Raw genomic sequence first — 27333 nt, 5'->3', positions numbered from 1 at the left:
GTAGAATTGCACAACCATGGGACCAAAACAGAGACAGGAAGTGAAAAAAGGAACATTAAAAAAATACTGACATTGTTAAAAAAAAATAGAATTAAATTTAAGAATTTACAAAAACAATTCAGTGTAGAAAATAAAACTGGAAAAACACAGACAAGGAAAAAAAACCCAGAAAATTTGTCATTGAAAATCACATAAAAATACAAATAAATAAATAGATAAACAGAAACATGAAGGAAATTTTAAATATTTGTGTTTTGTTTTTCAAAAGATTTTTCATGCCAATAAAATAGTTTAATTACAAATATTTCAAGTGTAATATTTTCTTTTTTTTAATGACATTTTGTTTTTCAATACCAAACTACACTGAGGATCTAGTCTAACGCTGTAGGAGTGAATTAACCCCAGAAGGTGGCGGTAAAGTAACGTAAAGGAAGCTGCAGTTTAACCTCGAAGAAGAAGAAGAAGAAGAAGAAGAAGACAAACAAAAGCCCACGAAGAAGAATCAGCGAGAGGGTGGAGGAGCTTTCCGACATGGCAGACAGGTGGGTTCACTGTATTAATCCAACATTTTACGACACATATTTAACACCGTGTGTGTTAGTATTCTTGTGTTCCACTTTCTACATAACACCCGGTGTGGCGTTGGCGCCGAACAGCCGCCTCCTGCACTTTTTAATCCCACCGCAGCTTCTCTGGACAACCATGCTGGAACGTGCTGCTAGCTAGCCGCTAGCTCGACAGGGTTAGCTAGCAAGTTGTAAGGAGTGGTTAACAGACGGAGCTAGCACAGTGCGGTGCGACAATTACTGTACTTTACACGTCTGTAATTCAGTCCCTGCAGTTATTAGGACTTGCCCAACGAGTAAAACACCCAGATAAGACGTAGTAGTTCTTAAATGCCCAGTCACGTTGGCTGATAATTAGCCTGCTAGCTTCCATTCTGGAGGTCCCACGAGTAGCCGTCAAGCAGAAAGGCTGGTTCTGTGTCTGCTGGATCTGGAGAACCGACTGGACGGCACAGGCCTGAGTGGAAACCAGCCGGTCTTATTTTCTAAACTAAATCTGTGCTTACAGGTCGTAATGTCGGCGCTCTAACGGACACCGAGTACCACCCGTGTTTGATTAGAGGGTTTAAGGAAATGTGGGTGTAGATTAGGACAGCCACTAGCCACCATTCTTCAATCCATTATTGTGTTCCCGATTAATCGGCTAATATCCCTCCAAAATAAGCAAAATGACTGTTTCACTGTAGCCTATTTTATTCCTTGTGTGTCATTTTGTAATGCAGCACAGGAAAAATAGAAAAGGGCAACACATTAGTGGAAACTCCTAATGATAAAAAAAAAAACACGGTTCGTCATTTTTAATGTAAGCCTCTATTAAACCATTAATGAAATGAAAAAGCAGAGACCAATTAAAGCAGCTTTTCCCCTTATGGTGTAATTGTCTGTTAGCTTTGAATTTTAAGAAATATAGTGGATTGTAGTGGACTTTAACTTCTATGTGTGGTAAGTTTGTCAGATGACCTTATAAAATCAGACTTGAGCCACAGCTTGGTTAACATGTAGTCTTAATTAGTCACCATAAGTCACAGATTTATACTTGTTCTAATGTCCCACAACAGAAAATGTGCAAATGTGAAATTAAGCCTTCAGTCTTTGGTTTACATTTAACTTAGCAGGACTATCCAGAGCTGCAGCTGACCAGTGACTGAAGCCTGATACAGCTGATGTCATAATGCAACAACTGCTATAATAAATAATTCTACAATTGGAAGTTAGTTTTTATTAGTATAGTGTGATTGATGCTTGTAAGTATACATTTATAGCTTATTTAGGTAAAATGATCGCTTTACTGACTTATGCCAGGATTAAAGTCCACATTTGAGAGTAAATACAAATCCTCTTAGTATAGATACTTGTAGTGCTGAACAAATAATCAATTTAAACAGGAATTTAGGATGGAAGAAGTGTGGCTGTTAAATAATGAGACCACTGTATTCATTTAGTAGTAGTGAATTCAATTTTAATGCTGCCTATTGATCAGTGTGCACTTGGTGGTTCAAGCTGTGGCTCAACTAGTCTCGTAGATCAACACCGTAATGCAGCACAGAATGGTCTGTGAGCCGAGGATGCAGCGACAGCGCTCCTGCAAAAAATAAAATGGTGATGATGTTAGGAATGGCTTTGGTAGAACGTAGAGCACTGGAATTCAAATAGTGAATTCACCACACCAGAAGAAAAACACCGGGGCTGAATTACTGAACCATCCTGAGCAAAAGTTAAAATTTCCAGTGTGATAGGCTGCAGCTCAGAGGTTGTCAATACCTGAAGTAAAGGGGATTTTTCAAACTGTAACGTGTAAGTAGTAGATGAGGAGGGAAAGCTTTGATAAATCCTTGGCCAGTGGCAGGTCTGTACCCACAGTCCACATCTGGCAGGTCAGACAGTAGTTCAGCTGACATGAGACCAATCTTATTATTTAGCAGCACACCTCGTACATTTTGCAGCACGTCTGACACTGGGTTTTGTTGGTGTTTTTTTTTTTAAATTTAAATCCATGCCGTCTTCCTTGTGTGACTCCTTGGTTCGTCTGTTCCACAGTAAACACTGAAGTCTATCAGCCCTGTATAGTAGTAATACCAGATGATGGTGTGCTAATATGTGAAGTAGTGCTACAGCTTGTACTTCCTCTGACTTGGATGGCCTTATGGTTTATGTCATGTTTACTACTGATGTCAGCACAGACTCTTTATTTTAGTCGAGGCGGGGCACCTCCTGTATGCTGCTTTTCTTTTACGTTTCCTTGTTTTATATTAAATGTCTCATTTTCCATAATACTCGCTGTAACTGCTGTCTGGCACACTGAACAACAAAAAAATGAATGACACGAATGCTGGTGATGCTTCATAATGTATGAGTTAAATCAAAAAGTGCAGCATATTTATCATTAACTTCAATAAACCATTCAATTTCAGCGTGCATTGTTCTAACGGAGGGCACGGCCAGATCATTTCAACTTAAACTGGGATTGTCAGCGGACAAACTGAACAGCAGCTTTGTTTTAACGTTCACTATGACGGTCTATGGGATGTCAGTGTGAGCAGAGAGGTCACAGGTTCTTGGAACACCAATTAGAAGGCGTGGCGCTAATGAACACATCACATGACATCCCTCTGCAGCTTCGAGGGTTAATGGGGCTCACAGGCTACAGCTGACTGACGACGTGTGGTGTGAAAATGTTTTTGGGCTTTGATATTTTTGTGTGAGAACATCTGTGAGTACGTAAATAAATTTTCACGGTTGATCCGAAAATCCCAAAGTTCGTTCTGAATACTCGAATTCCTGACAGAAATTCACCAAATATTTAAACCAGCTGTCTGCTCCTGAACGGAATCTGTCGCACATTTTAGTTTAGTTCAGTCAGAATCCACCCAATAATGGCCCTGATGTCTGGCATTTTCCTTGATTATCAGTATTTTTATTGACTCATTGCTTAGCAAAATTACACGCACTGCTGTGGCTCTGATGCAGTGGTCTCAAGCAGCGCCCATATTGCTGTTTTATTGGTTGCATATTGTGACGAACAGCCAACCACTGGACACTATTGATTGTTAAAAAGTGAGTTGATTGTTTGTGTAGCCAACAGATTATTGGAGGTTTAGCTAGCGACATGTCATCATGACAGTGCAGTTAACAGATTCTGGCCAGTGCACACGTGACCCACTTACACGCCCAGATTTACTGCGACTGCGTTCCTGTAGCAGTGTGGCTGATGAAACTGAGCCAAACTGGTGGTAAATATTACGCGTCTGTGGTTAAAAATGAGAATTTTCATGGAATAATAAGGTGTGTGTGTGTGTGTGTGTGTGTGTGTGTGTGTGTGTGTGTGTGTGTGTGTGTGTGTGTGTGTGTACTTGCTACATGGTGAGTACCATTTTCTGCATTTAACTATCAAAGTGAGGACATTTTGGACGGTCCTCACTTTGAAACAGCCATGTTTGAGGGTGAAGACTTGTTTTTAGAGAACAGGTATGAATTGAGGTTTGGTTAGGGTAAGGATTAAGTTTAAGCAATCAGTTGTGATGGTTAAGGTTTGGGTAAGGCTCTAGGAAATGCATTACGCCTATGGATGTCCTCACTAAGATAGAAGTACAAACGTGTGTGACTTCACATTTTGCATCCCTCGTAGCTACATAAAGCGGTTTACTTTCACTTGACTGTGCTGTGGAGGGATGGTTTGCTCTTTCTCGTGTCCTGTGACGTACCACAAGTCACCATCTGTGTCCTTCCTCCAATAAAACTCTGTGCTTCGGGGTCCGCTCTTGTTGGCTCAGATTCTAGTTGGGACAAGTCCTAACAACGGTTCTCTTGGAAGAAGACTGACACCAGAGCTGGATATCATCCAAGTGTTTTCATACCAGTGCCAGTTTAATATTCAGATGGAGGTACTGACACTGAAACAATACTTTCTTTTAAGCTGCACCCGGCTGTAGAGTTCGGTGTACCCCAGAACTGATAATGTGGTCGTTTTAGGGCTCATCAGTAGTGGACAGTGAGTTCAGCGTGTCTGCTCGGTCGGACACTGAACAGCTACGGTGCCCTGTTTGGTTTAATTCAGCCTCAGGTGTTGTGTTATCAGTGTTGTGTTATCAGTGTGGACTTTAATTCCTCTCCATCCGTCTGTCTGTCTCCACAGGTCTCAGCCACGTCAGAGGAGGTCTGGGTTGAGTTTCCTTCATTTTGGAGCGTCCTCCTCATGGTCTTCAGCCACCAGCCTGGTCTGCACCGTGGGATGAGGTAGTAGGTTGTATAGTTTTAGGGTCACACCCGCACTGGGAGATAACTATTCAACCTACTGTCTTTCTCAAGGTGCCACTCGTACGTCTGTGTATTCTGGAGACCGTCCTCTTCTTCTACATCTTTGTTTAAATGCATCCAGATGTTGCTTCCATCGGCCGTTTCTGCTCCAGCTGCTCACACAGTGTGAGGTAGTAGATTGTATAGTTTTAGGGTAGTTATTTTGCCCTGTTTAGGAGATAACTATACAATCTATTGCCTTCCCTGAGGAGTGGAATCTCTTCGTCTTGTGGTTCTATAAAAATGGTTCATACGTCATTTTTGATTTCAGTTTTGTAAACAGCTGTAATGGCTGAACTTTGACTATATTTCCACACTTCTAAAAGGATGTGTGCTGAAGTCAGATGTTTAGTATAAAGTCTGTTGTTATTGCAATGTGCAGTGATTATTCAAATGTTTATCCCTCCATTTTATCATTGTTGTATTCCTTGCAGTTTCTAAAAACGGTTTTAGTTAAAACGGTAAAGTTTAAAGTATCGTCACCGTGCATTCAGAATGGCTGCTATAGTAGTTATAATGTGGGATTATTTCTGATGCAACCCCATGTAAGCAGCATTTTATCGTAGCTAAGGTGGACCTATGTGTCATTTTGCAAAGTTTAGCTTCTTGTGTGGACATCTAGATCAAGGACACTTGCTTCTAAATTCCCGAGTACAAAATTTTGTCCATTTTTTTCGAGGTTTCGTTTTGTAATTGTGCCTCTTGATGACAGCTTGGAAACAACCGCTACATACTGCACTGGTTCATTCACTTCAGATGATGGTAGTTCTATAGTTTTACCAGCAGATGGTGTTAAAGTCCTTCTACAACCCAATCCTTCCTCCAAACACAGAGCGCCACCAGGAATCTTTAATTGCACATAAATACTGAGAAAATCTGTTCCTTAATGAGTCTCTGCAGCTGTTGTGTAATAAATGTATTATTGTTGAACCAGACTGACACTTGGTGTTAATAAATAGAGCTTTCATAATATATCGGTTGGTAAGTTTCTGTTTCCAAACACTGCTTCAATTTGTCAATCATGAAGTCTGTATTTTCTGTTCCAGTCAGCCTTCACCTGTTTTAGGTTTATACCTTGATCATGATTGGCAGAATTTCTGTTCAGCAGCCTGCAGAAAGCTTGAAATAAAGCCACAAACTGTCTATCACTGGTAAAAGACACATAACTAGAAATGCTTACAGCCCTCATCAGCGAAAAAGTGTAATAGTCAGTGTTCCTCTTATGTTTGAGCTGTGGCTAAGGAGCACTCCATATCATTTGAAGGAAGCATTTTTATGGAGAAATATCAATTCTTCATTCATAGGGGATCAAAAATACAAACATCAAACTGAAATGATCGTGTCACAATGCTGAGCGCCTCTACTTGTCTACATTCAGTCTATATTGATGCATTACTATACAACTATGATACTGTGGCAGCTAGATGAGCTAAAGCTAAATACAGTGGGGGGGTTTTTCAGATTTTGTTGATTTTTGTGTATGAAATCTGTTTTTTGTTTCATACAGGAATCATCTGATGAGCTGAAAACTTGAGTAAATGTGCAGCTACATTTTCATCACAGGTTTTATGTCAGTTTAATTGAAATAAGGATGAGTGAAGAATATGGAAGAGTTACTGAATGAGCTGAGATGTAGGTAGTGTTTGAATTCTCTGTAAAGATTACCGGTCTCATGGAAAGAGTTGTAAAGCTGCACAAAACTAAAGACATCTGCAGCAGCTTTAAAAAAAAAAGGGGGTGAAGGAACACAAGAGTACTGCTCATGTATGTGAAATGACTTCAAAGAATTCTAAAACTATTATGAAGAGACACAAAATGACCACAAAGAGATATAAACAGATACAAAATGACCCAACTAAAATTATGCCAAGCTACCACAGTGAGACAAAACAACTGAAAAAGATACACAAAACAGCTACAAACTGATGCAAAATGATAATCAACGAAACAGACAACAGCTAAACGACACAAAATGGCTACAGACGGATACAAACAACTGTAAACTGATGCAAAACAAACAAATACAAAGTGTCAAACAACTACCAAAAAAAAGATCCCAGTGTTACAAAATGACTAAAAAAAGATGCAAAATGATTAGAAGGAAGGCTAAATTACCACTGAGACAACCAACAGCAGATGCATGCAACACAACAGCCAACTGCAAGACTGAAAAGTGCCACAAAATGAGCCTAAAACCTCACAAAGACAGAGATGCACAACATGGACGGTCATTATAAAGACTACAAAGAGACACAAGTGCAAACAGATGCAAAATTTATAAAGACACAAAACAAACACAAGGGACACAATTAAAATGACACAAAACTACCACAAGGAGTCACTTAACAACCATAACAGACAAAACGATGCAAAATGACTGTAAACAGATGCAAAACTAAAACAAACATAAGGCAAATACAAAGCAATTCCAGCATCTAAAAACACGCAAAAAAAGACCACAAAAAGATAAACACAACTCCAAACAGATGCACTACTAACAAAAAACTACAAAAGAGTCATAAAATGCCGACCGAGACAACTATAGACACATGCAACACAACAACTAACGGTAAAGACTAAAAAGTGGCACAAAATGAGCCAAAAAAATGATGCATAACAACCACGATGGCACACAAAATGACTAAAAAGTGTCACAAAATGAGCCAAAAAAAACCCAAAAGACACAAAAAGATGCATAACATGGACTGAAACTGGAGAGACTATGATGATGCAAAACGATTAAAGACGCAAAAGAAATACAAGACACACCCAAAATGATGAAAAAGTGCCACAATGTGACACAAAACATCCGCAACATAAACAAGCTGATAAATAACAACTATCAACAAACGACTGTAAAGGGACGCAAGCTGGAAACAAACACAAGGCAAATACAAACAACCCCAAACAGATGCACCACCAATAAAAGGATGACAGAGATGCAAAAAGATTAGGAGACAAAAAACACCACTGAGACAATCAAGCAGAAGTACGCAACACAACAATCACCTCTGTAGACAAAAAGTGGCACAAAATCCACCAGAGACGCCAAAAACCACAATGACACGTGCAAACTGGTGAAAAATAACTCAACAAAAAGAGCTGCTTTGCAACACAAAATGGCTGCAAAAAGACCACAGACATATAAACAACTACAAACAAATGCAAGACTGCAGAGACACAAGTGCAGAAATTAATAAAGACACAAAACAAATACAAAATGATGCATAACAACTACAATGGCACACAAAACGACTAAAAAGCGGCACAAAATGACGCCAAAGAGACACCAAGCACCGCAAAGATACACATGATTCAAGGCTTATATTTTGTTTAGTGCTCATACAGTCTGAGAGGCGAAATACAAAGTTCCTGAAGGCTGTGCAATAAGAATAAGACATTATAATAAAAGAATATTCTGTAAAAAACAACAGAAAAGTGGGGGAAAGTCTCATAAATAATACAGAGGTAGTGATTGTGATGCTAAAGTGCATTGTATGTGTGTTATGTTGCGTATGCAGACATACAAATGTTATTTACATATTTATATGGTCATTATAATAATAATAATTTATCTCCACGTTGGGGACTCGAACCCGCGACAGTCAGGGATTCTGTTCACTGTACAGCAAAAAGACGCAAAACAGCCGAAGAGCGTCTCTGTGAATGAACACGAGGCTTAAACCGCACTAAGGTAAGACGGAACCAATGGGAGGAGCTTTTATTGATGGACGTCAAATTAAAAACAAAAAATAAGAAGTGTCGCTTGTCTTACAGTCCGTCCTCTGTGCAGCAGCAACGGTCGTGTTTTCAGGATTTGCGTCTTTTTCCTCCACAGTGTGTCACCTACAGACACACACATGATCCGAGCGTGTACCTGCAGGCTGAGCAGTGTGTGTCTGCGCGTTCAGATCCTCCACTGAACACGCCCTGATAGGAAAAGGTAGAACCACACACACACACACTCCCTCTCTCTCTCTCTCTCACACACACACACCACACGGAGCCCCTGATCAGTGAGGAGCGGAGCCGCTTCACCTGAACGCAGCAGCCCCGATGCTCCCACGCAGGCTCCCACCAGCACCGCCAATGAAACCAGTCCACTTCCACGCACTCTGGAGTTTCACGTCGTGTGCAGCTCGGAGCACCTGGACGCTGCAGCGGGAGTAAAGCTGGTTGTGTCGGCGGAGCGTTCAAATCCACCCGGCTGAGGCTGAGCACCATGAGCAGGAAGACACGCCGCTGGATTTTCCATTTTTTCCTCTGCCTTGGAATAGTGTATCTGAAAATCGGGTGAGTTATGAGGAAATGTGTAGTTTGTGGACACAAATAGGGGAAAAAAAAGGAGAAAAATCTGCAAAGTACTGGTGCTGTATTCTAATAAATCTTCTTCAGACTGTGCAGGAGAGTAAGAAGTGTGATCTGGTTGTTTATCATTTTAGTTTATTCTAAGGAAAAGTCTTGTTTTTGAAATTCAGAGGGCTTCCTCACCAACTGATAAGCCTCTTTATTAATAGGATGCTTCTTCACCTACTTTATATGGTTCTTTAAAGTGTATATGTTCTTACCTTTTATTGCAGTTATTTAGTTTTGGTGGCAGGTAAAACTTAAAGAGAAAGTCATTTTCTCGATTTTTATTTATTAATTTGATTTGTTTATTTGATTTGTGATCATTTGGCCGATAAAACATCAGAAAATAGTGAAAGATGCCATCACAGTTTCCTTAATTCCCAATAAATGGCATCTTGTTGTTCTGTCAGACAGTACAGAACCTAAAATATTAAATGTATCATCATGGAATGGATCCAGAAATGATGCAACTTCTTACATTTGGCTTTTTTTTGCTTAAAATTTCCGTTTAAGTCCTGTTATTGAAATACAACCAAGTGGTTCTGCAAAGACAATATTTGGAAAATCCTCCAGATTATTTTTGCTGAAGTTGTTGAGTATCTAAAGCTAATTAGAGCTTATTCTACCCACGACTTTGCTGATTTTTTGTGCATAAAATTCATCAGATGAGTTGAAAAAGTGAGTAAATGTACAACTTTACATTGGTAAAACTGGTGTTCTGTCACTTTGTAAACTGAAAACTGAAATCATAGTCTCCCAAATCCCACCAAATGGCATCTTGCTGTTCTGCCAGACAGTTAAGAACCTAAAATATTACATGTATTGTAATGGAAAATACCCAGAAATGCTGCAACTTCTTACATTTGGCTATTTTTGATAAACATTTCCATTCAGGTCCTATTATTGAAATAAAACCAAGTGGATCTGCAAAGAAAATGGTCTGGAAAACGTTATTTTTGCTGAAGTTCTTTGGGGTATTGACAATGAAATGCTGATTAGAGTTCTTTTTTATACATGATTTTGCTGATTTTTGTGTATAAAAACCATCAATGAGTTGAAAACTTGAGTAAATGTACGACTTTACATTTCTACCAGTGGTGTTCTGTCAGTTTATTAATTGAAGACTGAAATCACAATTTCCCAAATCCCCCAAAATGGCATCTTGTTGTTCTGTCAGTTCAGAACCTAAAATATTAAATGTATTGTTATGGAAGAGACTCAGAAATGCTGCAGTGTCTTTGAGTTGACTTTTTGCTTTAAAATTTCTGTTATCGAAACTGAACCAGGTGGGTTAACAGAGGTCTGTCTGGAAAATAGTTCCTTTAAGAGCTTATTTTTGCTAAAGGATTGCTGAGTATTGACTGACTGATTGCATTCCTATGTAGCTGTGATATTACTGGTAAGGCTGGATGAGTTAAAGCCAATTACAGTTGTTTTTTGTGTCTGGTTTTGCAAACTTTTGTGTATTAAATCTATTTTGTGTTCGTGATCCCATAGAAGAATCATCTCATCAGTTCAAAACTGCCTGAGTAAATGTATGATTTTACATTTTCACCACTGGTGTTCTGTCAGTTTGTTCATTGAGAATTGAAACACAGTTTCCCAAATCTCCAAAATAGCATCTTGTTGTTCTGTCAGACAGTTAAGAATTTCATTCACCAATTTCTTTATACACCGCTTTGTCCTCACTAGGGTCGTGGGGGGTGCTGGAGCCTATCCCAGCTGACTCAGGTGAAGGCAGGGGACACCCTGGACAGGTCGCCAGTCTGTCACAGGGCTACATATACAGACAAACAACCACACTCACATTCACACCTACAGACAATTTAGAGCTATCAATTAACCTCAGCATATTTTTGGACTGTGGGAGGAAGCCGGAGTATCTGGAGAAAACCCACACATGCACAGGGAGAACATGCAAGCACCATGCAGAAAGATCCCAGACCCACCCTGGGATTTGAACTGGGGATCTTCTTGCTGCAAGGCGAAAGTGCTAACCACTACGACACTGTGCAGCCCCAGTTAAGAACTTGAAATATTAAATGTATTATCAGGAGGATACCATGAAATGCTGCAACGTCTTACATTTGGCTTTTTTTTTTTTTGCTCAACAATACCAATCAAGTCTTGTTTTTCTTTTGCTAAAGTTCTTTGGAGTACCATTCATGGTGGCTAAAGGAACCATTTTTTCATGCTTTGAGAGCCTGTTGCTAAAAGGTTCTTTGTGGAACTTTAAATGGTTCTTCTGTGGCGTCACTGTGAAGAACCGTTTATGATTTTCTTGCACGTCTATACAGAAGCCCATTCAAACACCTGTAGTGGGACAGTACAGAACCTCATGTATTGTGCCATCTTTGCCGAACACCTCAGAGACTTCTGACGGGGGCCGGTACATGCAACTTTGGGGGGCACCGCTAGCTTTTCACGACACTGCCATCCAAATGTCTAAGAACCTTGACTATATTAAATGTATTATCATAGAAGGGACCCATAAATGTTGCAACTTCTTACATGTGACTTTATTTGCTTAAAAATTACCAATCAAGTCTTATTATTGTTTTGAAAGTTCTTTTGAAAAACAATTTATGATCCCTAAAATGACCATTTTTCCATTTGAAGAAAAGGTTCAAATGCTAAAAGGTTCTTCTGTGGCATCACTTTTTGGTGTTTCTGAGTGTATGTATGGGTCTTCAGAACGCCTGCAGTAATTTAGACGTGCCAAAAGCCAGAGTAGTTCCTCAGATGAAGCATCGATACAGTAACACTGTAAATGCCATATTTTAACATTTCCTCTCTGGTGCAGGGGTCTGTCGACGGTGGTCGCGCTGGGAGCGAGCATCATCTGCAACAAAATCCCTGGCTTGGCCCCCCGTCAGAGGACTATCTGCCAGAGCCGACCCGATGCCATCATCGTGATCGGGGAGGGAGTTCAGATGGGGATCAATGAGTGTCAGTTCCAGTTCAGACACGGACGCTGGAACTGTTCGGCCCTCGGAGAGAGAACCGTGTTCGGGAAAGAGCTCAAAGTGGGTACGTAGCTGGACAAGCTCCAGGGAAACACATTTACTCACTGAGATGAGCAATTTATCTATTTCTATGTCACATTAAATTTCTGTCATTTCTGCATATTGTTCAATGAGTTTGCTTCTTTTCATGGCTGGAAACAATTAAACAAATAGCAAACTCTGTCAAGGGTAAAATGCACTTTTGTTCAACCGGTTCACTAAGTAGGGTTTAAATAAGTCGCTAAAGACATTTTTTTGGACCAGATTTGGTTATTTTGGACAGATTTTCAGTCTTTTTGGACATAGTTTGGGTCATTTCAACAATGTTTTATTGTTTTTGACAAATTTAGTGTCATAATGGACAAATATTAGACCATTTTTTGTTACTTTGGATCAATTTTGCATCATTTCTGACACCAGCTTCAGAAAGTCGAATGTGTTGGTGATCAGGTCAGACAGATCTCTGATGCAATTTGATTAATGTCTTTTCCTGGAAGATAATTTCTGTCTTTCCTTTCAGTTAGACGGAAAATCAAAATGATTCGTGTAAAAATCAGGTTTGTTTTCTGCAAATTCTTCTGTGAGGAAGCTACTGTGAGGTTTAAGTGGTTTTATTCCACTTTAATCTGACACTGGAGGCAGACTAACACACCTAGTTGTTATTATACTACTATAATTCTATCATAATGTTACTATTATACTATGAAAACTACTGTAAACCATTAAAAACATGAATGAAACCTGCCAACATGTCTTGAGCTCCTTAGTTCCAGAGCTCATGGGATTTTTTAAAATTAATAAAATAGTTGTCACTGTTATTGTATGCACATGTTTTTCTATTTATTGACCCGTGCATTAAGTTTAGCGTGCTTGTGGTGTGGTTCCAGTAGATGCAGGGAAAATTGCTATAAATTCTCCAAAAACAGTCCGAGGAGACATTCCTCCGAGGTACTCGACCTCTGACACCGGGACAGATGTCTGCGAGTCTGAAGCCCCTGCTCTGTTGCATCTGCTTTCGGTGGGAAAATAAGCCTCTGATTTGATCCTGTATGTGGAATAAGACTGCAGGCCATGCTTGCTCCAGAGACAGCACTGCGGAAAAATAATTTTTTACCAGGCCGGTTTTCCGCTGTCTTGTCCTTTAAGTTCACCCTGTCATCTCTGAGACACAGATGCAAAGCCTGGGTGTCATTTTTCACTCTGGGTGTCATTAAGGATTACAGCTCACGTCTTGTTTGAGCCTCTGTTGCTGCAACATACATGATGGCTTCATGCTGTTAAAGGCGAGATAGATTTAGCAGCAACAAATACAGTTTGAACGACTCCACCAACACGTTTAGTCGGATTTAGTCGGATGCACACAGTTAACAGCTGCAGCGTACCTACATGCTCTTTTTATCCACTTTCAGCTCAACTGCCTTCATGTATGTTCATAAAATGCCGCCTCCCCACACCACCTCCCCAAAAGCTTCAAGTTCAGACAAGTACTTTCTTCTAGGTTTACAAATTTACCTCCAGGTTCTGCAGCTTTGGCAAGAGACGCTTTATGTAGAATGATTTTAGTCCGGCGCTTCGGGGCAGAGCTGCACTTTTCATGCGTATCATCAGATTTAGACAGCAAGAGAAGACGACTGCAAACATTTTAGCATCGCAGAATTTTAGTTTTAGATGACACTCGGTGCTCAGTTCCAGGTCGAGTGCTGCTGCTCGGGGTCCAGCTGCCCTGCACGGAGTCTGTGTGAATCCATTGTTTTATCTCAGTAGACTGGAACACTGATAACTGACAGAATACATAAATTTGGGATTGTTGTTGGCAGTGATGCAGTAGTGTACAGTATTTTGGCATCAGGATCAAGTATCCTCCCCACCCACTAAGTTGGCTGCTTTGAGTGGATCAGTGTGAGTGCTCGCTTCTTGTTTTCTTGCAAATTATGTGATTAAAAATATCTTTAGAATGCAAATGTAAAGCCACGATGCTGCTATCGCCTTTGATTTAGTCAAGTGAGTGTCGCAGCAGAACACGTAATCGTGTCCAAAGCCGCTGCACAGAAACGTGACCTTAAATGTCTGAATAGTCTCTCCAGAGGGTTAATAGTTAAACATGATGACTTAATTAGTGGTTTCTGTTTGCTGTCCGTGTGCGCTCCAACTGGAATTGTCTCTAGTTTTAATTAAAAAACTGCAGCTGAGCTGAAGTGCTCAGATTTATGGAGTGGAAATCCATCCATGGAGGGAGGCTGTGCATGCCTCTCAGATTCACCTCCGCAGGGTGGATCCCTGTGTGACGGCAGCTGGGACAAGAGCCAGAACTGATGCCTAAACATTTAGTCTTATATCTCCCACGGAATGGTTTCAGAAATACAAATGTACCGTCCGTGTTTGTTCAGCAGATTGACATGTGTTTGCTGAAACAATGAAATGTCGTCAAGACTGCTAACAATTCTCATCAAAACTTATCATAAATGCAATAAAACTGGAGAAATACTTTCCTTTTCCTTATATTAAAACTGCTCTATTACATTCTCTTCACCGTTCGGAGCTTCCTCCTCAGGTTTATCTGCTCAAACAGAGCTTGATTAATGAATTGGACTTGACTTGGCTCATGTATTTCATGACTTGGTTTGAGGCAGCTATGCCAGGTATGTAAGGAGGCTTGACAGTGCCTGAAATACTGAATCCTGTTGTCCGTGATTGTGGTTAAAAAATGTCTTTTCTCTTTATCGCAGGCAGCAAGGAGGCTGCGTTCACCTACGCTATCATCGCTGCCGGGGTCGCCCATGCAGTGACCGCGGCCTGCACCCAGGGGAGTCTGAGCGGATGTGGCTGCGACAAGGACAAGCAGGGCTTCTACAACCAGGAGGAGGGCTGGAAATGGGGCGGCTGCTCCGCAGACGTCCACTACGGTCTGGGTTTCTCTAAGGTGTTTGTGGACGCGCGGGAAATCAAGCAGAACGCCAGGACTCTCATGAATTTACACAACAATGAAGTGGGACGCAAGGTATGTTTGTGTAGGACGTCATAATCACCAGACAGCAATGTACAGGAGATTCTGAGGGATGTTAAGCACTAATGTAAGGCAGAAAGCATTGTGCACAAAGCAACAAAGAATCACAGAGTCTGGCTGTAACAGATCTGGTAATAAGCATGTAAACTGTAATGATAATCTGCAAGACAACCCAGACAAGACAGGAAATAGCGGTTGCTGTTGACGAGATGCTCTTTTATTCGTTGATTCACTCAGGTGTACCGTTCGGATCCCATTTCCAAATTTAAAATCCATACACCTCATTGCATGGAAGTGATGGGATCAGTTTTAATTAAAGTAAGATGAGGACCAGGGACAGCTGTAGCACGAAGCATGGAGTTGGCAGCCTCCCATAACTGTCGCTATGAATTTTAGAATGATTTTATAATAACATGACTGATATAAGATCCGACGTTCTGGATCACTGCCTGTTTAGTTGCCACTTGTAGATTCACACCTACAGACGATTCACAGTCTCTGGTTCAGCTCTAATAGCTGAGCTATCAAGGCAATACAGAGAGACACAAAGCTTTATTTTTGGTCTTCCAGCTAGAAAGACTAGAGCTTTTCCAAACTGGGCATTTTGGTGTTTAAATCTGCTGGTTGTTGCAGTCTGCATGGTAAAATTAAGATTTGTAGAAACACATACTGCTCAGAGAAACAGATGGTAGTAGCAGCACTGCATTTCATTATTATCGCACTAGCAAGAAGAACAACATCAAAACTGTGCTGACGTTGTTCTATGGGTGTGAAATACAGAAGCCTGTAGACTTTATATTGTGGTGATTTTAAAAGTACAACTTGTGCAGGCTTTGTCGAGACTCAAAACTTTTCATCACTGAAATCTGTTGCATTAAGCAATGTATTGAAAATGGCAGAGAGGCACAGTGGAAGCAGTATAGTGGGGTTTTTGCTGGTTTTTCTGTGGCTGGCTTACTTGTGCAGAGAACCACCTGCTTTGGCTTTTTAATGTGGACTGAGTTTGTGGCAGAAATGTCTGAGGAGTAGAATGTGCTTCGATACAAACTACAGTTGGGGAAATGCGTACACAGACAAGAAGACAAGTCCCTTATACTAGATAACATGATTGTGACACTCTGTGACACTTTTGTTTATTCTTTTGGCCAGACAACATGAAAAGGTAAAAAAGATGCAACTGTGTATGCAGCGTTTTAACAAGAACAGAGCTGAGAATATGGAAGACAGAACAAACATCATGAAAAACAAGTGTTGAACATACTAACCGTCCACGTTATTCTTCCCGTACACGTGCAGTACCGGTTATTTGTCGTCACTGTGTGCCACAATTACAGAAAAATGAAACAGAGCAAGAAAAACAGCACAGGCTGTTAGGTATGTGATTAACAAGAAAGCAATATCTCTATGAGTATTATATTTTAAAATATAGAGAACATTATTAAAATATTCATTTGTTTCTTGTAAGGTTCCCTGTGCAGTTTCCTGAAAGCACAACATTTTCACAATAGTTACTGATTAATTTTCTGCCACTATGAAAACAATGTTTTTACCTTTTTTATTATTCCAATAAGTTAGATAATGTATCTTTTAGTACAGCAGATTTGCAGTAGATCAAGTAAACTGACCCGTTGCGCTTCACTGTCCCGCCCGCGGGATGTTTTGAGATCTGCATAAGCATTTCTTTAAATACTGAAGCTGCAAACGTGATTATACAAACACTATACGCCGATGGAAAGCTTAGATTCTCATGAATCCGCCGATATAAACCACTTTCAGATGTGATTACCACAGCGGGTAATATAAACACATTTGTCCGACAAACAACGAATATCCATCCATCCGTTCTCCATACACGGCTTCAACGTACACAGCGCGACTCACATTTCCGGGTTCATTATTACACACAGATGAAAATATTCCACAAAAAACGGCCATAATCCAACCTTGGACATCCAGACGAAACAAGCCAGTAAAATATTTTGTCCAAAACATGTCTTGAAGTCGGTATATAATCCACAAATAGGTTGTTTTCGAGGAAATGCACCTCGCGATGCGCGTCCAATATTCCCTGTATTTTTCGTCATATTTTTATTTACAAATGAAATATTAGCGATTTTTTTGTACTGAAAATGGCTGGAATTGACTGCAGCTTATAGGACTATGACAGTGCTGTTCTAGGTACAGTTTATGCTGTGGTATTTTCTCATTAGTTCTTGCCAGTGGGCTGTGGTCAACGTAGGATCCTAAATTCACTTAGAGAACACTGAATGAAGAATGTGTGTCCGACTAGATGAACAATGAGGTGAGCCACAGACCAGGATCGTCTGGGAGTGCATTATCTAGACTGATGTTGTTTTCCTGGAGACAGAAGCAGGGAGCCAATTGACAGATCAATAGAAATTGCAGGGATATCCTGAAAACGGCCCTCCAGGAGAGCATCGGTTGAAAAAGCAACTGAACATGGAAGCATTGCCTTGGCTTTACGCTTCAGCTCAATGTGGGGGTGAAGGATGAATTGGGACCCCAGTTTCAGGTCTCTACGCTCAGTTCTAACCCACCATGCAATGATGCTGCCACCACCGTGCTTCACTGTTGGGATTTTAAATGTCATTAAGCTGACTCAAGTGAACTGCCATGCCTTTTAGTCCAGCAGCATCCTTGTAGCCATTCTACCATAAAGGCCTGATCTCGTGCTGCTGAGTTGGTCATCTTTCTGGCAGTTTCTTACCTCTGAGGAACAATTAAAGCTTTAGGAAATAGTTTTATATCACTGATCTGACTTTATGAGGCACCACAGTTAAATCGTAGAGGTTCACAGTTCGTGGACCCCTTGAGTTGGTTTTCATTGTGATATACAATATGAATTGTGGGATGTGTCTCACTAAACTGAACAATCTATTCAGTTTACAGCAGATTGCCAAGCGTTAGGCACAGCTGAAGGATGGTTAAAGCAAAATCCTAAAAATTCAGCACAATTTAGAGCCATAGCCAAGAGTCTGAATATTTTGGGGACTTTTAGTTTTTGTTAATTTTTGATTTTTAATTAATTAAATGTACAAAAACATGTTTTCATTTTATTATAAAGAAGCATTTAGTGTTGAATGATGGGGGGAAATGTCAGTTTTATACCATTAAAATGCAATTTTTAACAGAATGAACCAGTAGGAGAGCTATTTTTTTTTTTTTTTTTTTTTTAGCAATGCACTTCTGGAACATAACTCAAAATACTTCAGTCCAACACACACATACATTGTGCATTTTGGATTTGAACTGGTCATTACAGTTTGAATATTCATTTTTTTTTTTTGCCGCATGTTTAAACAACTGTTTGAGTTTTTAATTGGCAGCCTTATCATACAGTGAGTGTTTGCATGTAACTGCTCCTTTAGGCCGGTAAACATTCCACAGTGAATCAGTGATTTAGCTTGTGTATCAACAATAAGTGGCAAATATATGCCAGCTACAGCTGTTAAATGTAAGAATGTGTTGCATATCCTTTTTTGTAAATGTAATCCCAGATAGCAAACTATGGGTGAATCAATGTTGAATCTATGTTGAGACCTAACGTAGAAATTATACAGAAAGCGCAAGGTTGATAAAATGTTGAGTCAACGTTTGCTTACATAGATTACGTGTTTGCAAACATAGATTCAACATTAATTAAACATTGACCTGTCAAACATTTTAATTAAACCAAAATACAATGCAGATTCAATGGTATCTTTTAAACACAAACTTCAATGTTAACAAAATGTTGTTGAATCAACGTTGATCCAACCATCAGTCTTCAACCGTAACCACAATTCAACCGTCTTAACCCTAATTCAACATTGATTTAACATCTTTTGCTATCTGGGTAAAGTGTGATTTATGGTTGAAAAGCAAACGTTGACTCAACATTTTATCAACCTTGCGCTTTCTGTATAATTTCGACGTTAGGTCTCAACATAGATTCAACATTGATTCACCCATAGTTTGCTATCTGGGATATTATTTTACCATCGTTGCAGTTCTATGGTTGGAAGCGTTACAGATGGATTGTTGCTAAAATTTCTAGAAATATGAGAGAATGAATCCTTATTGAATGTGGTGACCCTCTGACTTCAGAAATTTGCATCTACTACACCATGAAATTAAGCCCAGTCTTTTTATCTGTTCAAAATGAAGATGTGTCCATCATCTGTAAGTAAACAGGGTACACAATACATCTGCTAAATATCATGATGAGTGTGTGAGTTGTGTCTAAGTACAGCCTCACCAAGCTACAAACATCTTTGTGAACTCTTTTGGTTTGTCTGATCTTGGAAAAAAAAATCGAAATTTTCTTGCATTGTATCAAACAAGCAAACAATTATAGCAAAACCTAACATATTAGCAGATAATAATAACAAAGTTGATGGCAGCCCTTCCACAAACAGAGACGTCTGCAATTATAGGAAATTGATGCAACAACCAACTAGTCAAATGTAGTATTCATTCCTGTTTAATTACCTGCATATCAGAGCATAGTTTCAGCATGGTGATGATGAAAACCAGAATTTCCATGTTGTAAAGATAGAAGTATAAATTCCTGCAGTGCCTTTCCTTAGAAGTTGTAGTTGATTTCTGTCTGACAGACTCAAAAATAGCTTCTGTCGCTTCTCTATTGCCACATTTCTTCTTGTGCGCCGCTTTCTGTCAGAGGAATATCCCTAAAATGTTGTTTTCAGAAGGCTGTGCCTGTAAAACCGTGAAGCCTCTCTGGACGACGCTTCATATTTGAGGCCTGGCATCAGTCACAATGTGATACAGTGTGTGAATCTCTTAATATACACTTACTAAACTGATACCTCTGTAATTATTGTTGCAAAGCTTTCATGTTTAATTGGAGATGATGTCAGTCTGTGTGTTTCGAGTGCCAGCCTTCAAATTTCTTGAGAAGAATAAACAACGGTGTAAAAGGTGCCACGGGAGGCTTACAGGGGTTCTGCTAGACAAACAATGGTAGCTTCAGTGGGATTTCACTTCAGTGAACTCCATGAATTAAATGTTTGTCGGGTCTCGGGGGCATGACCACACTAAGCTGTATGCATCCAAGGCTTTTGACAATTACCCTACGAGACTCCAGAAAGTCTGAGGCCACATCGGAGTGGAATAATTAAAAAGCAGGGTGAGGCTTCTCTAATGCCAGCAAGGGTTCCCACTCAGGGAGGAGGAAGGAGGGTAAGCTGATGTCATTCAGCCTGAGGCGCTCAGAGAATGCCCTGGCTGCGTTGCCAGACACAGCCGAAAGGTCCCACTCCTAAACCGTGAAAAGGCCTTTCACCGCTGCCCGTCTGCTCGCTATAAATGTCCCCATGTGGTGACAAACCAAACTGTCTCTTCAGTCACCACAGGAACTCGTAAACTAATCCAGCCTCTGTCTCTGTTCATCACAGTTTCGGGGACACACTGAAGGTTTTTATATTGTTGTTGTCCGTAGTGAAGTTGGTCAGAATAATGGAGCTCTTTGAAACAGTAGACAAAATATGCATGTATCTTTTTGTAACCACTGATGAGCCAATTATGATTAGAATTTAGGCAGTGGGACCAGATGTCTTTTCCAGTTTGTGGTAGTTGGTGCTGAAACCTCATCAGTCATACAGTGTGTGATATGTAAAGACTTTAATCCTCAACCTATTGATCCAGTTACTGCCATTTAGTCTCATCTATATTTTTTGAATCCATGTTTGGTGTTTGTAACCGACATTGGCAACCAATGACATTACTTAGCTGAAGTTACCTTCGTTTTACAAAGTTCTTGTACCTCCAGTTCGCTTTGCAGCTCTACAGTCCTTCATGCATCTTGTACCAGAATCTCAGTCTAAAAGCCAATTCATCTTTCCTGTCTGTGCACGGGTACACAAAGGTATGCATGACAAAATTTTAGTCATTCACCCAAGTCTGCCAGAGTCTGACTGGACCACTCAATGGATGTCCACGTACAACTCAAAATATGTGACCGTCTAAAACCAATGGTACTAAAAACAAATGCTTGTTTCGAGGAGGCTCTAGACAAGGAGGTTTTCCATCATCCATGTTTTTACAACTCATTTAAAGAGTTGGAATTGATGTAGTCGCTACAGGACTATAGAAGGGCTATAACTTGTACATGGTTTCCATCAGTGATGCTCAGATACCATAGGAGGTCCTTATTTTTCCAGACATCCTGTGCTTTGTCCACCATAATTGCATTGACACAGTGATACACTCCAATCTGTAAGTACATGTTATATCCAGTAAAAAGTGCATTTTCCTTTGTGCAGAGGAATGGCCACAGAAGTATGCTGGCTTGACTACTGCAAAATGATGGAGTTGGACTTTCTGGTATTTTTGATACACTGCACTTGCACTGGGACATAAATCTTTTTCTGGCCTACCATATATACACTCAACAAAAATATAAACGCAACACTTTTGTTTTAGCTCCCATTTTTTATGAGATGAACTCAAAGATCTGAAACTTTTCCCACATACACAATATCACCATTTCTCTCAAATATTGTTCACAAATCTGTCTAAATCTGTGATAGTGAGCACGTCTCCTTTGCTGAGATAATCCATCCCACCTCACAGGTGTGCCATATCATGATGCTGATTAGACACCATGATTAATGCACAGGTGCCTTAGACTGGGAGCAAAAACAAAAGTGTTGCGTTTATATTTTTGTTGAGTGTATTATGGTGGTAGGGGTACTGGAATGCATCCACGGTACAGGTGCACTTCTCCCAAGTTAGATAAAGAATCTTGAAACTTCACTGAATAGTGATAACTGAATTAAAATTCTTGACGTTTACAAGCATCACCTGTAATATGTGGAGCATTACAGTTTGATATGTTAAAAGGAAATCATGTTTATGGACTCTACTGTTTTGCATGTTAAGGAAGAGTGTTTTTTGGACTGAAGTCTAATCCCCAAAGATACTAAACACAGAACAATCAGAGATGTAATAATCAATTAAGCTTTTTTAAGTGCTTTTTTTTTGTTTAGTCACATTTATATTTGTGGAATTTTTGTTTGAAACTGGATTTGTAACTTTCACACTTGGTTGCTCAAATACTTGTACGACAGTATTTGTATTTGTACTTAGTCACTGGTGTGACATACCTGAAATGCATAAAGTACCTCTTGAAATTTATCCTCCATTATCGGAAGTTTTTAATATGCCGGCCATTTATAACACTGAATTAGATTAGATATTTGTTAGTTGGTCCCAGTTTCAAAGTAATTGGCTATATCAAATTTGTTACAATGCAAAATCAGTCAAATGAAGGAAAAATGAAGTGTGTGTGTGTCTTCAAGCTGCTTAGATATGCTGTTTTCTCATTTTGTCTTAAAGACTGTGATACCATTTGCATTTTCACTCATTCTTTCACATCACGCAACCCAAAAATTTCTCCAGCCATGAGTCTTGCCATGTTTTTCCACAAATTGAAGCTGACTAGTTAGTGCACCTGTACTTGCCACTTCCTTTATACATGTTGTTGTTATTGTTCTTACTTACAGCACCATAGAAAACCAAGTGGTGTCATATTTTCTGAATCTTGGCGTCTACTTGGTCCCGTAGTATCGAGTATTGTTTCATCCTTATCAGTGTGGATATCAGGGCATGCAAGAAGTTAGAATTTCTGTGCTTTCGTGTGCAGGGTTTCTGCAGTGCTTAAAATAAAGGTAAGGTTTTCATGGGCTTTTGCACCATCTCACAGAAAGCAATGTGCAAACACCCTTTTCATGGTCATCAGATCAAAGAACCAAAAGAAACCAATAGTTTTTTAGGTTTGATTGATGCTCAGAAGAGAATTAAACAGATTCTTGCAGCACAGTTTGCTAATTTATTGGTGAAGAACGTCTCCTTACAGCCCATAAGCACACACAGACACTTTAGAATTAATCTGATTCTGGAAAGAAAGGAAAATCCAAATCCAAAACCTTTACATATGAAAATATTATATATATTTCTGAGACAACTAAATTCAAATGTTTTAAAGACTTTTCAAGGGCCTGCAGATACTTCATATATGAGTACGTTTGTTCCACGAGTGTGTTTTGAAGCTCATCCTGACTTGTAAAAGAATGGCACATACATAGCTACTAGCCATAGGGTGACATACTGTAGCAGCTCTGAGATCCCTGGAATGCTTACATTCATCTGGAATGCCAGAAAACTTTTGTCTCAACCTGTTGAACTATTCATGCAATATGTTAGACTGAGTATTTAGGGGAACTCGTATGTTTCCCACCTACTCAATTTGGAAAGACAGCAACAAACAAACAGCTGAAATTGTGCAAAATGAAAAAGATTTTGGGTTCTACACAATTGTTTTATCAAGATTAATGGTTGCTAGTCTGCACACTTTTCAGTTCGACACCTTGCTTCATCTGAGCGTTTCCTCTGTTCTACAGGTTCTGGAGAAGGGGATGCGTCTGGAGTGCAAGTGTCACGGCGTTTCCGGATCCTGCACCACCAAGACGTGCTGGACGACGCTCCCCAAGTTCCGTCAGCTTGGATACATCCTCAAGGACAAGTACAACCAGGCTGTACATGTGGAACCGGTGCGAGCCAGCCGCAACAAGCGCCCCACCTTCCTTAAGATCAAAAAGCCACACTCCTACCGCAAGCCCATGGATTCGGACCTGGTGTACATCGAGAGGTCGCCCAACTATTGCGAGGCTGACACTCTGACCGGCAGCATGGGAACGCAAGGTCGACTGTGCAACAAAACGGCTCAGCAGCCCAACAGCTGCGACCTGATGTGCTGCGGTCGGGGATATAACACGCACCAGTACTCACGCGTTTGGCAGTGCAATTGCAAGTTCCTGTGGTGCTGCTACGTCAAGTGCAACACCTGCAGCGAGAGGACAGAGGTGTACACGTGTAAATAGAGATATTTATTGGACCCCTATTTAGACACACAGCAAGACTGGACTGTGTCTGTATGAGTGTTAATGTGATTCACGACGTGGATGTGGAGGGATCGCATTACTGAGTTGGCATGACAGCAATCACAACTGGTTCATCCAATTTGTGTTGATTATAATGATGCCAATGGACATCTGCCGAGACACTGGACTCAACCTGTAGGCTCGTAAATGTTATTTCTATGTTTTAATGCCGCATGCTTAACTTCTCTGCGGGACATTCTGGTCTACTGAAATGACTCACCTCACACAGTTATAAGTTTTTTTGTAGACTAATAATTTATTGAATGAGAAAACTACTGATCATTTTGAAAAGTCACTGTCATTTAAATCTGGTAAAGTCATAAGTTGGTAAAGATGCCTGGTTTTCATATCAAGTGCACTTAAAAGCTTAAAGGACTTAGTTTTTTTTTCTTTTTTTACAAGACAATTTAAACACTGGAGCTGAAAACTGAAACAGGAGTGAATGGCACATTTGGGACCCTGCAGCTCTTTTGCATGAAGTCCAGCAGAAGAACATTAAACTACTGATCCTGGGCTTGGTATGATAGTATTGTTTTCGACTTGTTTCTGTCCCACTTCCCCTCCATTTTGCTGCTAGTTGTCTGGAAAGTTCTGGAGTTTGTGAACCGAGCAGCCATATTGACTCTTCAAGCTATCCGCCAGGAGCAAACGCAAGCTTCCAGACAGAAATTGCCCTTAATGTTGGTTGATAGAATATATTTTGTAAGAGATTATTTTTATATAAATATGTTTTTTAATTTATTTTCTATCTCTGTGTAAGATATTTTTCCCTTTAGCATTTCTAGCGGTGCAGTTACTGAGTTTAGCAAAAGGAAACGACCCATTGAAGCACTGGTTTCAAAAAATGTGTCTTTTTTTCCGCAGCAAAATATCATAATGTTACACTGAAATGTGCAGTATTGTTCAGGAAAACTCTTGTAGAGAGCTGAAGTCTTAATGTCACCTCAAGGCTATCTGTTTTTCCATTAGCTTCTATGAGTCCATCTTACCTCTGGTAGAAATAAAACATGTTTTTGGAGTTTAATATTCATATGCTGATATAAGCTCATGCAATCATTATAATAATTTCAACTCGTGTTAGCTAGCTAAGCAAATTACACATCAGTCATACTGCTAGCATGCTGAATTTAGCCTCTATGAAGTTTTAAAAGCATTGTACACTTGTGGCAGAAATGAGAGTAACACCATACCTTTTAAGAATCCCAGTTTTCATGAGATTCTTTCTTATTTCTCACTCTCCAGTTGTCCTGGCATTTAAATATTCTCCCATTATTGTCATATATTTTTTAGCTTTCCTAAAAATACTTGTGGATATGGCCTGTTGATGGTTGGTGTAACCCAAGTGTTGCATTGACTACACAAATTGTAAAGGAATCAGACTGTATTTACAAGATGATGTAGCCTCTGGGTTAAATAAATGGAACCAACTGCCTTAAAACTGCATTCTTTCTAGCAGCCAGCAGGGGGATAGAAAAAGTCTTGTGATTGTATAGAAGAAAATGAACAAATTTCTCATTTGAATTGTTATCTGAGTAAACATGTTCCCAAATAGTTTATGGTCTTAATCCCTGGTTAGAAGTCTGCTTTAATATAACACGGTATTCATTTAGTAAATTATAGTCTCTTTTAGAGTAAAATAGATGATAAAGCCAAGTATGTTGCAGGGAAGGTTCTTAGTCAGATCGACTGCTCACTTATTACATTAAAGCTTCAAAACATCAGCCCACAACAAGTAGCTGACATCATGGAGCTGCTTCCATCTATGATATCCAACCTTAGTCATTTTTTACATTTGCCAAGGCCGATACCATATCTCACAGTTTTAAAGAAAGTAGTCCAGACCCCATCAAAGTTTAAATTTGTTCCACCAAACTTTATAAAATACTGCTTTGTACTTCTTGTGTAATCCTGCTGATAGATGGACAAACTGACACATACCACCACCTTGGTGGACAAATGAGGACTCTCAATCCCTTTGGGTTTATCTACATGACACTGTTGTCCAAGGTGATGTTTCAAGGCAGTTGTTACTATAAATGTGCCATGAATGATGTATTATTACTTCAGGAATAGCACCTAGAGGTGATGGTTCCACTTTGGCTCTCTATGAAGGTTTTCCACTTTCTAACACCAACTACACCGAGCTTATGGACATATGTCAGGCGCGTTTTGCCTTTTATTAGATAGTAGAGAGTAGATGAAATGGCTGCAACATGCAAAGGGATTGACACAAAAAACAAAGAATACAATCAAGTAAAATGATCCAATACAAGTTGTTATTAAGAAGATGAAATATTTGACTAAGCCTTCGGTCCTAACTTGACAATTTTTGATACTTCATTCGTCAAACACATTTTGGGTGGTTTTTGCCATACCATGAATTGGCCTTCAGTGTCAAAATTTTATATCTTATTCTAACAATTATATAGAAATTAATCAGAGGTACCTTAACAGGGACACTTCTGACCCGTCATGATAACAAACCAGCATCATGACAGGTTGATTTTAGCTAGAACTGTAAGACACCTTCATCACTGGAGGATGAGTTACACAACTATGGTTGCATAAACCATGAAAAGTCTAGTCAACATTGACTCGGTCCTCATTAAAGGTTGTTCCGTGTAATTTAACTGATGCTTTTCCAGCTGCTGTAGTTGCTCTTAAATCAGAGGTCACTGTTGACCCTTACCATGTAAAACTACGTTTTTTTTCTGCATTTTGGTTAATAAATGTCTCAGATTTAACAGGAGGAGGTGACTCTGTGTTTAATGCTCATGTCTTAGACTTTGTGTTGATTGGAGTGAAGTGGGGGTGATTGAGGGCCGCGGTACAGCTCAGAGGGTGTCACAGCAGTGCTGCTCCTTGGCGAGCAGTGGGAGTGTGGATCTGCCGGCTGATGGATTACTCTGACATCTGCTTCATTCACTCCTCAACAACGTTGCTACAACAACCACACAGTGCCCCTCAGAAATGCTCCGAGTCTCATGGAGAGGCCAGACTGCCCATTAACAAAATGGTAACCATGCAAAACCCAGATAAAATTTGGATGCTATTTATTTTGTGGAAATGGCAAATGGGCAGAAAGCAGGGAGGAGGCTTTACAATTGCGAGGGGATGATGTCAAGAAGGATTTCAATTTGAGAATAGAAAAG

At 39.9% G+C, this 27333-nt stretch overlaps 1 protein-coding gene and 1 long non-coding RNA gene across 3 annotated transcripts; both read left to right on the top strand.

The window, feature by feature from the left end:
- Positions 1-475: 475 nt before the first annotated feature.
- LOC127534109 (uncharacterized) lies at positions 476-5831 on the top strand. The gene is made up of 2 exons (XR_007942067.1): positions 476-542; positions 4699-5831. It is a non-coding gene; the product is annotated as an uncharacterized LOC127534109 (long non-coding RNA).
- A 2619-nt stretch (positions 5832-8450) lies between these two features.
- wnt7aa (wingless-type MMTV integration site family, member 7Aa) lies at positions 8451-26930 on the top strand. 2 transcript variants are annotated; one of them, XM_051948511.1, is made up of 5 exons: positions 8451-8553; positions 8698-9152; positions 12013-12239; positions 14941-15212; positions 23642-26930. In XM_051948511.1, the coding sequence occupies exons 2-5, from the start codon at positions 9082-9084 to the stop codon at positions 24119-24121; spliced, it is 1050 nt and encodes a 349-aa protein (XP_051804471.1). In that variant the 5' UTR covers positions 8451-8553; positions 8698-9081; the 3' UTR covers positions 24122-26930. The 2 variants fall into 2 exon arrangements, with proteins under 2 accessions (XP_051804471.1, XP_022058690.1); XM_022202998.2 differs by lacking the exon at positions 8451-8553 and having other exon boundaries at positions 8603-9152.
- The last annotated feature ends 403 nt before the right edge of the window (positions 26931-27333 follow it).

The sequence above is a fragment of the Acanthochromis polyacanthus genome, chromosome 5 (assembly GCF_021347895.1).
Source record: "Acanthochromis polyacanthus isolate Apoly-LR-REF ecotype Palm Island chromosome 5, KAUST_Apoly_ChrSc, whole genome shotgun sequence".
NCBI lineage: Eukaryota > Metazoa > Chordata > Actinopteri > Pomacentridae > Acanthochromis > Acanthochromis polyacanthus.
This window is presented reverse-complemented; position numbering and strand designations above follow the sequence as displayed.

Bases quoted from the DNA above. Each gene is read 5' to 3' on its own strand.
- wnt7aa (XM_051948511.1), top strand. From the start codon at position 9,082: ATGAGCAGGAAGACACGCCGCTGGATTTTCCATTTTTTCCTCTGCCTT. The intron at 9,153-12,012 runs GTGAGTTATGAG...TCTCTGGTGCAG, and splicing joins ATAGTGTATCTGAAAATCGG to GGGTCTGTCGACGGTGGTCG. The intron at 12,240-14,940 runs GTACGTAGCTGG...TCTTTATCGCAG, and splicing joins CGGGAAAGAGCTCAAAGTGG to GCAGCAAGGAGGCTGCGTTC.